At 44.0% G+C, this 13635-nt stretch overlaps 1 protein-coding gene across 3 annotated transcripts in view; it reads left to right on the forward strand.

Annotated features, from left to right (window-relative positions):
* The window catches only part of chchd3a (coiled-coil-helix-coiled-coil-helix domain containing 3a), a 75388-nt gene extending 66694 nt beyond the window's left edge, over positions 1 to 8694 (forward strand). For all 3 annotated transcript variants that reach the window (XM_078282029.1, XM_078282030.1, XM_078282031.1), the window contains 2 exons: positions 4538 to 4673; positions 7838 to 8694. In XM_078282029.1, the coding sequence (XP_078138155.1) occupies positions 4538 to 4673; positions 7838 to 7861 (160 nt within the window). In that variant the 3' untranslated portion in view covers positions 7862 to 8694. The remainder of the gene's footprint in view (positions 1 to 4537; positions 4674 to 7837) is intronic.
* Positions 8695 to 13635: the final 4941 nt, after the last annotated feature.

The raw sequence follows: 13635 nt of genomic DNA on the forward strand, positions 1-13635 counted from the left end.
TACGATCTTAACATGCTCATATACTTCAACATACGCACACAAAGAGGCCGTCTCCGTCTCTATTTCTCTGATAAAACATCTCATCTCAATGCAGCGCCCCTCTCCCTCTGTCATATCTTCCCCCCTCCCCTCTTTTCTTCTCTCTCTCTCTCTCTATGTGATTTATGAGGGAGAGCCTAGAAACTATACTGTAGATATATATATCTTAACCAACCTCACGCCTCCCTTTCATTGCTGCTCCTATCAGTGGATCAAGGCAATGGGGACTTGGGGAGGAGGTGGGGGGGGGGGTGTTGGTATAGAGACCTTTACTGCTACTGATGGCACGATGCGAGACCCCTATATGACTGTTGAGATTTATTGTCCCCCGAGGTACAGGGGTGCAGTATACACACACACACACACACACACACACACAAATAACCAACTGTATCTCGCTAGATGTCTCTATTTGTTTCAGTGTCTCCCACTATGTGAAATTTTATTAAATATCCCATGAGCCTCTGGGGTAGGGAGGTAGGGAAGGAGAGAGGGAGAGAGAGAGAGATGGTGAGATAAAGAGCAAGAGGGAGAGAGAGAGAAGGGGGGTAGTGGTGGAGACTTTGATTGGCAGCGACTGGTTATATTACCTATATAACCTGAAGAAGAATCATTTGATTTGTGCATGTGTGCATTTATACTACTGTACTATAATTTGTGTGTGCATGAGCGTGTATGCGTGTGTGTGATTGATGAGCAAGTGTGTGTGTTTATCTGTCTGTGTGGAGCGATGTGTGTGTGTGACAGCTGTATGAAGGACAGGTGAAGAGCAGCGGTGTCTCCACTAGGACCTGAACAAAGAGCATTGTAAAACCACGACCCATCCGCTCCCACTGGTATCTCACCCAAATAGATCATAGCCAATTAACCACAACTCTGATCTCACATTCAGAACCAACCAGGGGTGAAAAATGTCAAAATCCCCCCAGTCTTCACCCCATTTTCATTTCCCATAGATCATTTAACAGCAGTTAAAAAAAGAGGTTTTTGACTCCCTATGGGAATGAGACTGAGCGTCCGTGTCTATGAATGCCTTACTACTCAGGTTACATGGGAACTGGATGATTCATAGTTGTTTCAGACTATATTTATCATTGTACTCTATGGTTCCCACAGTGGAAGAATCTACTGGTGTGTTTCAGTCTTGATATGGAGTTCAACATGAACGTCCTTATCTTCGTCTTGTTCTTAACACTGCTTGTAAAATGCTTCGCTGTGGCTATGTAGGGAGGTGTTGTCAGTGCAAATTGAAATAAATACAGTACTGCAAAATCCCCCCCGGGCTTGCCTAAAAATTATTGCAACAATGTCAGTTGGTTATTTCCATGACCAGACTGAAAAAATATGTGTATTTGGTTATCACCACGAGGACAACAGCTACCTATTTTCACATAATATTGATTTATGTTTTATTGAAAATACCATATTTTCAAGCAACTTACATGATATTACATGCTATAATACCTATCATGAATTTATATTATTTATATTATTAAGCTTTGTATCTGCTTAAAAATGTGGGTAAACTCCATTTCACATATAAAAGCGAGAGTACACCCTTTTGGTGGCTTTACCCCTCACTGCACCCCTGTTTGTAACATATTCATTACAGAGTATCTTTTCTGTATCTGCTCACCATCCTGTTATAGCCCCATAGCAGTCAGATTTAGTAAATGACATGGGGGCGCCTAATGTAAAATTGAGGAGGCAGGCAGGGAGGGAGGGAGGAGAGGTGGTAGTCTTTCCTTACCAGCTACGTGTGGTTGGCGGTGGGAACTTAATGTTAATCTTAATGATGGATGATGGAGGACACTGCGTGCCGCCACCGAGTGTGTGTGACAGTGTTATTGTCTCCGTGATTAACTCAACCACTGTCTCAGCCCCTTCCCTGCAGAGGGAACCGGAGAACAAGCGAAAATAGAAGTACCATTGACTAGTTCCTCATCAAGAAATGCTCTTCTCTCCCATCCATTTTCTCTTTCTTTCTCCCTCTCTCTGTCTTTTTCTCTCCCTCCTTTCCCCTCTCTCTCTCTCTCTGTCCCTCTCTCTCTCTCAGAGGCCATTACTGGTGATAAACACTGTGGTTTGTATCAGCAGGATGCACCTGGCATTAACGCTAACGCTTAAGAAAGTAATTAGTGGGTGTATGTGGCTCCTCCCGTCCCTGTAGATGCCCATAGGCGGTGTAATGAATGAATGCCAGGATCCATAGGAAGGGGATGGCAACGATTTCTGCTAGCGCTGCTGTCATCGTTCAATACCCTGACGCAGAGCAATGGCCTTGTCATGCCTTCAGGCAAATGACTGGATTTCTCCCCGGTGGTTCCACAAATGCAGAAGCTTCTCCGCTCCCAACAGCATAATGTTCCAGTCTGTGCTCAAAGCAAGTGGCAAAAATTGGGGTTTATGTTAAATAGCCAGGACTACGCTGGAATCAGCCAATGTTTAAGTATAACAACAAAGAAAATAATTGTAACTGTACATTTGAAATGGCAAAAACTTTCCATAATTTCTGATAATGGAAAGTGTGTTGCTCTGCGATGGTAGTTAAGGGCAGGGAAAGTGCCTCTCATGTTGTCACAAATTGTTACTGACCTGCACTGCCAAGGACTATAGATTTTTCTGGCATCCCCATGGATTAACAAATATGACCATGTGGTGATGCACATATGCACACATCTCCACTGCACCAGCTTCCTGCTGCATTGCACCCTGGGTAATGACCCGTGCGACCAATCCCCTGCTTTATAACCAACAGGAGGGTGATTTCTCACTCCAGGGGGCAAATCAAACATCTGATTCTGACTAGAGGGGCTCAGCTGCACCCCCAATATCCCTCAGAGATTTACAGAGTTGCTGACAGGGGCAAAATCTCTCTCACACACACATGCAAATTCACACTCAGCCCCATTTAGGCGTGTTTAGTGAGGCAGACTCAGTGTCCTGAGCACTGGTGTGAACCAAAGGATGACACTACCATTAGCATAATAGCCCTAGCATGTGCAAGTCTCGTCTTTATGGATTTTTATGGTGTGTGTGAAGAGACTGACAATAGCAGTTAGCACTGGACGAAGCACTGGGGCTGGTGATACAGCCCCTGCTGAGGTTGGCAAAAAGATGCAAACTCTCTGGAATACACATAATGAAAGAGACACTGAGGGTTAGTGCAGCATCTACCATTAGCTATTCTAGCATCTGTGTCATACTAGCTAGCACTGCAGCACTAAGGCTGTAGCAGAGCTTGAGGACAAACTTTAGCATGCTAGGCTAGTGATGTGTAGCCTATAACCAGGCACATTAGCATTCAGAGTCTACAACTGCCTCATGGATGCTAAGAGACTGAAATAGCCACTTAGACCAACCCAAGGTGACAGCTACCCAGTATGCGAATGGTTGATACCATCAGGCACCTATAGGGAGCCATTCTGAATCAATATGGATTCACTAGCACCCTGTAGAATAATCAATACAGTCTTCCGTGAGGCTCATGGGAGCTTTTTTAAAGGATTTTCAGTGGTAAGACACAAAAGAAATGGGTCTGATTTACCAGGAGAGTGTAATTGGCTTGATAATCATTTTAACCTTTGTCGTCATCATTATCATCATCATCACATTGGGACAATGAAGGCTTATTGCTCGTCTAGATGAAAATGACACTATTTTCTTCTTTTGCTCCGCATCAGACATCGATTTGCCGAGTTAGCTTTTTCTCCGTTACAGACATCCAATCACATAGCACTGATAGATCTGCCATTTCTGTGGGGATGAAGCCAATGTTGGAAGCTTTATTTGACGCCTCTCATTGTCCTCATAGGCCGTCTTCAGAGATCCCCCTGGCCTCTCTCATCGATGTGTTCAGGAATTGTAATAGACACATCGGCATGGTCATCACGACAGGCTGTGGAGGGTGGATTGACCTTTGACCTCCACCCAGCAAATACACTAGCACTGATCCCAGCTTTGGGTGTTATGGGACTGGATTGTCAGTAGTGGTGGAAGTGAGAAAACTGGGCTTAGATGGAAAGGGGAGGGGGTGTAGACAGAGTAGAGTCCTGTATAGCTCAGTGGGCAGAGTGTGGCACTAACAATGCAAGGGTTAGGAGTTTTAATCCCACTGAGGCCACCCATGCTAAAAATGTATGCACCCATGGTACTGTTGGGTACCTCTTGGGATAAAAATGTCCACCAATATGCTTATGTTTCAAACCCATAATGTTTGTCTCTTTCTGTTTGTTTCTCTGTCACTAATTCTTTCACTCTCCCTCCGCATCCACCTGTCTTTCCCTCCTTGTTCTCCTTGTGCTATACATTTTTCCTTTCTCTTTCTCGTTCATGCATTTCTCCCTCATTCTTTTTCTTTCACCCTTACATGTCTCTTTTAACGCACATCCCTCCCTCTGTCTCTCTTCCTTCCTTACCTCCCACCTTTCTCTCCTCCCTCTTTTTCACCCTATTTCTCCCCTGCATATCCTCTCTCTCTCCTCTCTCCTCTCTCCAGGCGGTATGAGGTATATCCTGTGTGTGCAGACCTGCAGGGCCAGATTCTCAAGTGCTACAGAGAAAACACTGGCCAGACTCTTCACTGCTCCAACATAGCGGCCCAATACCTGCAGTGTGTCAACAACGCCAAGCAGGTGTGTGTGTTTGTTCGATGAATTGAGCTATTTGCGTCCTCCGTTATCATCTGTCACATCTTGCTTCAACATAATCTGCTGCACTTTTACCAGATGTTCCTTAAAAAGTGTTTATTTTCCTATTTATATCGTTTTTTTTGTTGATACTTCCTTTGTATATGAATATTATGTATATGTGTATTGCATGTGTGCACAACTGTATTCTTTGCACGTGAGAATGAACTTGAACTCAAATCTTAAAAACCCCTCCAAAATAACACACTCTTTCCCCTCCAAAAAGGATGGCAAATATGTGCGTGCACCACCATGGACAACAGATATGTAAGTTGTAGCATTTCCCGTAGTGTAGCTTTCAGTTGAACAGATGTGTCCTCTACAGAGAAGCCCCATGTATGTGTTAGCTAGAGCAGACGTAGTATTTTGTCATTGGTCTTATGGATATAGACACTGGCTACAGTAGAGCAGATATTCCCTTTTTAAATGTCTAAATGAATTGCTAAAGTATACACACACACACTCACTACACACACGTACAGGCTTGCTTCCATTTACATGCGCCGGCTCCTCGCTTTTAGCCAGGAGAATATAATTTCCACTCGGCTACTGGCGCCTGCATAAAGCTCAGTCTAAATAGCCAGTTTAAACCTTACGGTCTATTTCCATAATACCTGCTGACACAGGCGTTCCCCTGGCTGTCTGAGTGTGTGTTTTAATGTAATAAGACCAAGGGACTAGCCGCTGCTAGTTGGATGCCATTGTCCTCCCTCCCCCCGACCGCTCTCTCCCTTCATTGCCAAGTGCAAATGTTTTTTTGTCCTTTGTCTCCCACAGTCACATATGGTAATAGTAATGTCACTCAGGTTGATATTAACTTGACTCCCGCTCTCTCACTTTGCAATATGCAATATACAAAGCCCCCAAAAAGGCCCAATTTACATTCATAGAGCTTTTCTATTAGATTTTTTCACAATTGCATTGTTTTGCCAGAAACGAGGAAAACTGAGTTTTGCGACGCTCGCTCACTCTCGCGGGTATTAGTATTAGATCTAAAAGTCAGATGCAGGCGGATTTTAAGCTATATGTCATGTAAATGGCACTATGTTTTATTCATTGTGTGGATGTGTGGGTGTATTTCTGTGTGTCTGCGCTAGAGAGAACTACCTGTAGCCTCGTCGAGATTCAGCGAGGGTGCGTTCACAATCCGCATGCTGTTATGATCTTGTAAATTGTTAGGAAGCAAGCCGGAGACGATATGGTAATCCGCTTGTGTTTATCACCCCGCGGCAATCACAGCACACTCCTGTTCGTATGCGGTTATCTCACTAAGACTTGCTTTTAAAGTCATTAGGTGAAAAAGAAACAGTTCTGTGATAAGGCTTTAAAGGAATAATATGCAGAATTACACAGCCAACAAAGTAGGGGGAAGGAAGGAGGGAGAATTGATATGAGCTGATGCAGTTTCACGATTAGGATGTTTACACAGCTTTATCAGAGCAGAGCAGGGAGCCGCACAGAGGACGAATGTCAAAGGACATGACTTTGACCTCTGGGGGTCAAAACATCAACAGCCGTCGCTCATCCCCTTTCCTTCTCTATGAAGGACACTTGATAACCTCTCCCAGACAATTTTCAAACAACAAAATCTCCATCCTCCCCCCTCAAGACTTAAAACGCCACTAAACTGCAGCGCCATGAATGGGCCCAGATAGGATTGTCCAAGACGTCATCTCACTCCCCAAATCTCACCCGCACAATATTGACCCCTCAACAGGAGTCAGCCAAGACAGAGGCCTTGTCATCGGCCCTGCCTTTGTCGCTGATAATTAGCGCTCTTATCGCCAACGGTCAGTGATAACATTTAGACCCGCTCCGCACTCTTTTATGCCCTCTTTGCCCCTTCTCCATCCCTCCCTGCCTTCCTCCCTCCCTCCGCTATCCCTTCATCCCTAGTCACATTTCCAATGCATTCAGCACTAAACGGGTCCAGATAGCAAACTGTGAGGAAGAGGCAGTGGAAGGACAGATAAAGTCTCTCTTTCTCTCTCTCTCTCTCTCTCTCCATGAATAGGAGTTTATCGCGGAGGCCGATCTCTCCAGCCGCTGCTTGGCTCTTCATTCCATATTCTTGCCGCATGACCGCCTCTTGCTCCCTGTCTTTCCCGTCTCTACTTCATTTTTTAGTCTGACCCTTCCATCCCCTTTTTACTCTCAAAGGGCCGAGCCAGATCCCCGTTTGAGGCTTCAGAAATCTGAAATGTTTGCGAGCTTCAAAATGAAAATGGAGCCCGCTCACATAACTGCTCCGACATCATCTTTAATATTGATATTAATTAAATATTGTTTCAGTCACAAGTGCTCTTCATCATGTTTAGCAAGTTTATCCCCCTCCTGGAATCAAAATGAATTCAAAGCTGTCATTTCAACATTTATTTTTAGATAATATAAAATATTATCTAAAAATCATTGTGTTGCAGTTAATATTGGTGATTTTGATTTCATCCACTATGCATAGAAGTGTGTCTATTCCTGGTCCTAACCTGGATTTTACAGTACAGTAGAGAGGTTTTTGTCTGTAATCATTTGATGGGCGGATCAATAGTGTGGAAAATAGATTGATTGATCCATTTGAAGAAATGCAGCATAGAATGGCACTGGCACGGATTTATCTAATCCACACCTGTATTATTATGTCAGTCGGTGAGGGAGAAGAGATTTCTTTCTTTCGTTCTTTCTTTCTGTCCGTCTTACTACCTTCTTTCTTTCCCTCCTTTCTGCCTCTACACCTTTTTTTTTCTCTTTCACACCTCTCCTCCTAGGCAGTTTTCATCCAGTGGCATCAGCTGCAATAATCTAGTTCAAATGGTTATTGACAGGGAGGGAGGCTATGTGCTGTGGGTTTGTGGCCGCACTTACCGCTAACATCAAATCCACTCCCCTCCGGTTCTTTCTCTACCTCCCTACCTCTCTCCATCCTTTCTTTCCTTTTATTGTATTCTTAGTCTTTTTCTCTCAATATGGCCCTCTCTCCTGTGTGACACTTTTAATATCTTTCCCTCCTGTTTGTTTTTTTTTCCTCCCCCGCTTTTTATTTGCCCCTCTCCTCCCTCACTTATATATGTCTCTCCATCTCTCTAATACACTTTCTTTTCTGTTTTTCTCTCCAGAACAAGTTGAGGACCGGGGGTTAAAGAAATGGTGCTAAAGAGAGAGAGAGGACGAAAGAAAGAGTGAGCCATGGAGAGTTTATATTGTGTGGCATTACCGATGATCGACCGACCGACAGACCAACCCAACTGGAAACGGAGGAAGAGAGGAATGAGTCAGCACCAAGACGCACCCTCAAACCCTGTGGAGAACCTGAACCTGAACCTGAACCAAACCAGAGGCACGGAACACAGCACCCCGAGAGAAATAGACGCCCCACTGCTCTTCTCCTTACTCTCTCTACCCCTCCACCCCACATACCCCTCTCTCCTACCCTCTACCCCACAACCCCACCCACAGTTTGTCTATCTCTCCCACCGAGAAAAGCTCAGTGACACAGGAGCAGTATCAAGTCACAGTAGGAACGCAGCGCCACTGTCCGCCATCTTGGAGACACAGCGGAGACGGACAGGAGGCCAGCAGGCCCGCTTGGTCCACCAGAGTTAAAGTAAAGATGAACTGCAACACTGCAAGCAAAGCCAGTCACCTCTGTCACAAGCCACACTTGGACTTGTCCACCCCCACCCATCCCCACTCACTCCAACAACCTCTAGTAAAGTAATAGTCTATTTTCTAATAAGTCACAATCCAAATCCATTACATGTCTAAATATCCAAAACATTCACAATCCACAATCCGTTCTGTTTTTCCTATTGCACTATCCTGTTACACACGGACACGCGTGCGCATCCATCTGTTGTTTGCATGTGTGTGTGTTTGTGTGTGTTATGTTAATAATGTAACTATCTTTGTGTTGTGTACCCATCCAAACCAACACTTCTGACAATGTCTGATCAGAGGAAATAAAAGAAATGATGCAGGAACTGTTGTTGAACTTTTCTCCATAAATATTCAGTGTGCTCTGTCTGTGTGTGTGTGTGTGTGTGTGTGTGTGTGTGTGTGTGTGTGTGTGTGTGTGTGTGTGTGTGTTTTATGCTAATTACATTAGAGCAAGCATTGTACATTTTTGATGGATATGCCATCCTTATGTTGTCACGACAACAGTTTGCCAAACGGAGTGAATGAACCCACAAGAGAGAGAATTAAGCGCAGGGGAAATATTCGTCCCCCAACTCTCAAACTCTTTCTCTCTCTTTCTCTCTCTCTCTCTCTCTCTCTCTCTCTCTCTCTCTCTCTCTCTCTCTCTCTCTCTCTCTCTCTTTATATAGCCCTGTTATGTGAATCCTCCGTGCGCTCTAGTTATTCAGTGAAAGAGTAGGGATTCTCTCTCTGTTTCTGTCAAACTCTCCCTCCCTCACTCCCCCGTTGTCTCTCTTTCCCCTTACTCACACTCTGTTTGCCTCCCTCTTTCTTTCTGTCTTTCTCCTTCCCTCTCTCCCTCCCTTCCTTCTGGAGTGGGTTTCTTCTCTGCCCAGTCTCCCAGGCTAATGTTGCCTTGGAGGAGACGGCTTCTCCACGCCGTCTGCACTCTGCCAGACACTCTGGGTTGGGTTTAACCGGATAGACAGACACTGTGTGTGTGTGTGTGTGTGTGTGTGTGTGTGTTTGGGTAGAGTGTGTGTGTGTATCTATGTGTGGGCAGAGTAGTAATGCAAGCATGCACACATTTTTTATAAAAGCATTAACAGTGTGGATGGGTATGTGGGTGAGTGGATGTTTATGTGCATTTCTTTTGGATATATCTAGTGTGTGTGTGTGTGAACATTCGACGCCGCCACTGCTGAGTTGGAGGAGCACTGTCTGGGTTTGATGTGGAGGCAGGTGATTACAGAGGAGACGTTATCTTAATTGTGTGTGTGTGTGTGAGACAGAGGAAGAGACAGGGTGTGTGTGCGTGCAAGCATGTGATTCGTTGTGACTAATCCCCCTCTGTCTGTCAGTCAGCTGTCCTCTTGCTATTTGACTTTTGGAGTCTGGTAGGGGTTAGGGGCTGACATCTGAACTACGGAGTGTGTGTGTGTGTGTGTGTGTGTGTGTGTGTTCTGGAGGTTGGGGATAATGGGCATTGGGGTTCAAGGCAGGTGTTTCTCCATAGAGCAGACTACTCCCCCCACTTTTTCCTTTCTTTCTCTCTCCCCCCCCCCTCCTTTCTCTCTCTGTGTCTCTGATCCATGCCGCTCTACTCCACCGCCTGACCCAATACCTCTAAACCAAGATAAGTGATTAAACTGTGTATTCTGTCTATAATGAGATTACTTCCCCTGTAATATAGTTAAAGGATAATTACAGATTTATGTGATCTAAACATGGGGCTTACCTTTTCCCTTTAAAGGCCCCCACCATGACCTCATCAGCCTATCCAAACCTATTCAACACTCCATTTAAACAGCGATCTAATGATAAGAGAGGCGAGCTTGTGGGTGGAGGGTTGCTGGTGCTCTTCCCCTCTCTGAACAAATGCTATTGAATTGCCCTTGAGCAAATGCTATTAGCCTGTGGCTGTACATGGCAACTCTCAGGCACCAATGTTGCAAATGAATGAGTGTGAATCAGAGAATGCAGAAAAAGACCTTACATGCTCCAAAAAATCTTCCTCTGATCAAATAAAAGTTACACAATGTAACTGTTTGAAAGGTCACTGGAAAATGGTGTTAAATGTGTGGCTTGGCATTCATGTTCTCCTATTTTCCTTTTTTTTCTCCCCATTTCCATTTCAATGTTGTTTCCGTCTGTCACGTCTCTGAGGTTGCCGATAGCTCAAGGATGAATCTTTTATCCTGTAGTCAAAAGTCTTTCTGCCACAACTTTTATTCTTTTCTGGTTGTTTCTTCACTTTTTCAACTGTGACAAAATGAAATGTCCAACGCTAACGCTCATGTTTTCTAAAATGGCTCCATTATTTCATTCTTTCTTATGCCATGCTTCTTCTTCCTGATCATTAATGCTAATCCACTGGGCGGATCTACACACTGAATATACTGAGGAATTTAAGATCAGACATGTGCATCAGTCACAGAAGGAAGCAGATTTTGGTGACATTCAATATTGTAGAATGACGAAACCTCTTTCCTGCAATGCATCCATTAGTGCCGTCCAATGAGAAGAAAGGAACCAGCAACTAAACTCTTGGTAATGGTTATATGCATGTCTGTCTTGCTGGCTGCTAAGTGGTTTGTAACACTGTTAGATTCACTGGCTAGATTCAAGAACTTGCAAACACACACACAGTTTTACAAGCAGCATGACTCTTCAAATAGGTACAAGCACTCATGACTTTTAGCTTCTAACAAATGCTTACACAAACACGAATTAGTCACACAACAAAAGGAGATAAAAAAAAAAGAGGTGATTATAGCTGTTATGTCTTGGTGAGGACAACGTGTCCCGTTTGCACCTCGAGATGAGAGAAGAAACAAACACACACGCACTAATGAGAGAAGGGCTAAATGACCATTCTGTAGGGTGGCTTCGAAGCGCAAAAAACAACAACATTTCACAAAACAAATGAACAAAACCGAAAACACATTTCACAAAGCAACTTAAAACCGAAAACACATTTCACAAAGCAACTTAAAACCGAAAACACATTTCACAAAGCAACTTAAAACTGAAAATACATTTCACAAAACAACTTAACAAATCACAAAACACAACATTTCACTAAACAAATCGGCAAATTCAAAAACACAACGGCAAAAGAGAAAACAATTCAACATTTCACAGAAACCGGAAAAGGTAGGTCCTGTGTCATTACCGATTGGATGACTTTGCTGCCGCTCGAGGTAACAGGAGGTGGGACAATCAAAAAATAAAGAACAGCGAGTCAAACTTTGTGTAACTGCAGTGTTCTACTTTCCTTCTTATCCAACTATGAGTCAAGGCCCAAAATGACTCACAGGTCTTATTATCACCCAATTGAACGGACTGTAAATCTGACTACTGCACTTTTACTGTTCAGTACTTACTACTCTAACGGTTTGCACACACTCTTGCACTACTCCACAACACTGTGTCAATTAAGACTTTCCACACTGGCCACTTTATAGCCTCAGGAAATATGTCTAAGTTCTATAATGCTCATAATTATTTCATGCTATCCATTCTGCTCAGTGTAACTACATCATGGTGCGGTGGATTAATGTACCAGACACTCACTGCACTTCCCTCTGCACCTGAACCATACTGTATACCTTGCTGCTCTAGTTTTGAGTTATTTATATTGTCTACTGCCTATAGTAAGTCTGTCACTGTCCCTTGCTGTATGAGGTATTTTCTTGTACCATGTGTGTCAGTATGGAGCTCTTTAAGTTGTCAGTATGTCTCTGCACCACCGCCTCCAAGACTAACTCCTGCGTGTGTATCGTACTTGCCGTATAAAACGAGCATGCCTCTGATGCTACATAATCATTTTGATGCTTTCATGATATTTCAGTCCTATAATGACTCTGTTCTCATACAAATCTGACGCAACCTTTCAACACCAGCACCGGAAAGGGAAAGGACAACATCTTCTACCATGACTTGCAGTGACCTTCTCTGGACAAAAATAACCTTTCCTATTTAAAAGTGTTCGCCACACTCCCTCCCTGACTCTTTATACTTGTGTCCTTCTGTTCCTTTTGGTCTCTTTCCCCACAGTCTATCCCAACTTTCTTCTTTGCATTTACTCCCCTTTTGTTCTTTTGTTCTGCCTTCCCCACTTTTCCCCCCGTCTTTCTCCCTCAGTCTCTCCCTCTCTAACTCATCTCGGATACTGAAGAGTAGGCTGGCAGCCTGAGGGGCGGATCTGTTGGCGGTGATTGGTGCTCCTTGCTTGCCAATGAGGTGTGAAGCGTCTGCCGCGCCGCTGTAACTCTTCTCTGAGGGCCACCCTTGTCTTCTTGTGTGCCCACACACACACACACACACACACACAGTTTTACAAGCAGTATTTACGCTTCAAATAGATACAAGCGCTTGACAAATGCATAGACCCACACAAATTAAAAATGCAGCAAACGACATTACTAAAAATGATGTGGTTATTGTCATGTCAGGGCGAGGACAACGTGTCCCATTTGCACCTCAGTAAGAGTGAATACACACACACACACACACACACACGCAAACGCAAAGAAATGTTCTCGGCTGCCAGCGATGCCAATGGGGCCTGCGGATGAAAGTAGAGCGTCATGCACTCCATTCCAGTAATGGGCAGGCAGATGGCAGGCTGCTCTGTAGCCTCTGCTTAGGCTGATGGCTCTATTCATCACGCTGCTACGCCCTCCCTACAGCCCCGCTCCGCCTGCGATTTATACAGCTTTGCCTGCTTCTCACCCCCCCTTTTCTATTCTCCCTCACTCTTATTTATTTGTGCTTTTTGTTTCAGTCCGCACCTCGTCTCTTATTCCCTCTGTGTCTGTCCAGGTTTCCCTCCAGCCACGACTTCTGCTGCTGAGGCAGTGAGCCGCTGGCTGGGTGTTAGACTACTGTTGCCTTCCCTTCCTTCTTGCCAGATTGGCGTTTTCATTCTAAAACGTTTCTCAGAGTCATAGCTTCTCTTTGGTAGGCAGAAACAATCTCATTGGATAGAATAAATAAACCTAAATGGGTGGAGCCAAAGAACCACAGTTTATTGGAATACAAGTTATCTAACTTGAGAGGCAAAGAAGGAACTCTGGTCATATAAATAAAATATATAAGACAGGCCTAAAAACCTTTTTATTCAGGAAGGCTTTTTCGTGTTAACTTTTGTTAGCAATCTCTTTTTTTTTTTCTTTGTTTTCATTTTTATGTTTTTAACTCTGTAGCACTTTGAGATTCACTATGAATGAAAAGTGCAATACAAATAAAATGCATTATTATATAAATGATTGCT

Source organism: Centroberyx gerrardi, chromosome 24, assembly GCF_048128805.1.
Source record: "Centroberyx gerrardi isolate f3 chromosome 24, fCenGer3.hap1.cur.20231027, whole genome shotgun sequence".
Classification (NCBI taxonomy): Eukaryota; Metazoa; Chordata; class Actinopteri; order Beryciformes; family Berycidae; genus Centroberyx; species Centroberyx gerrardi.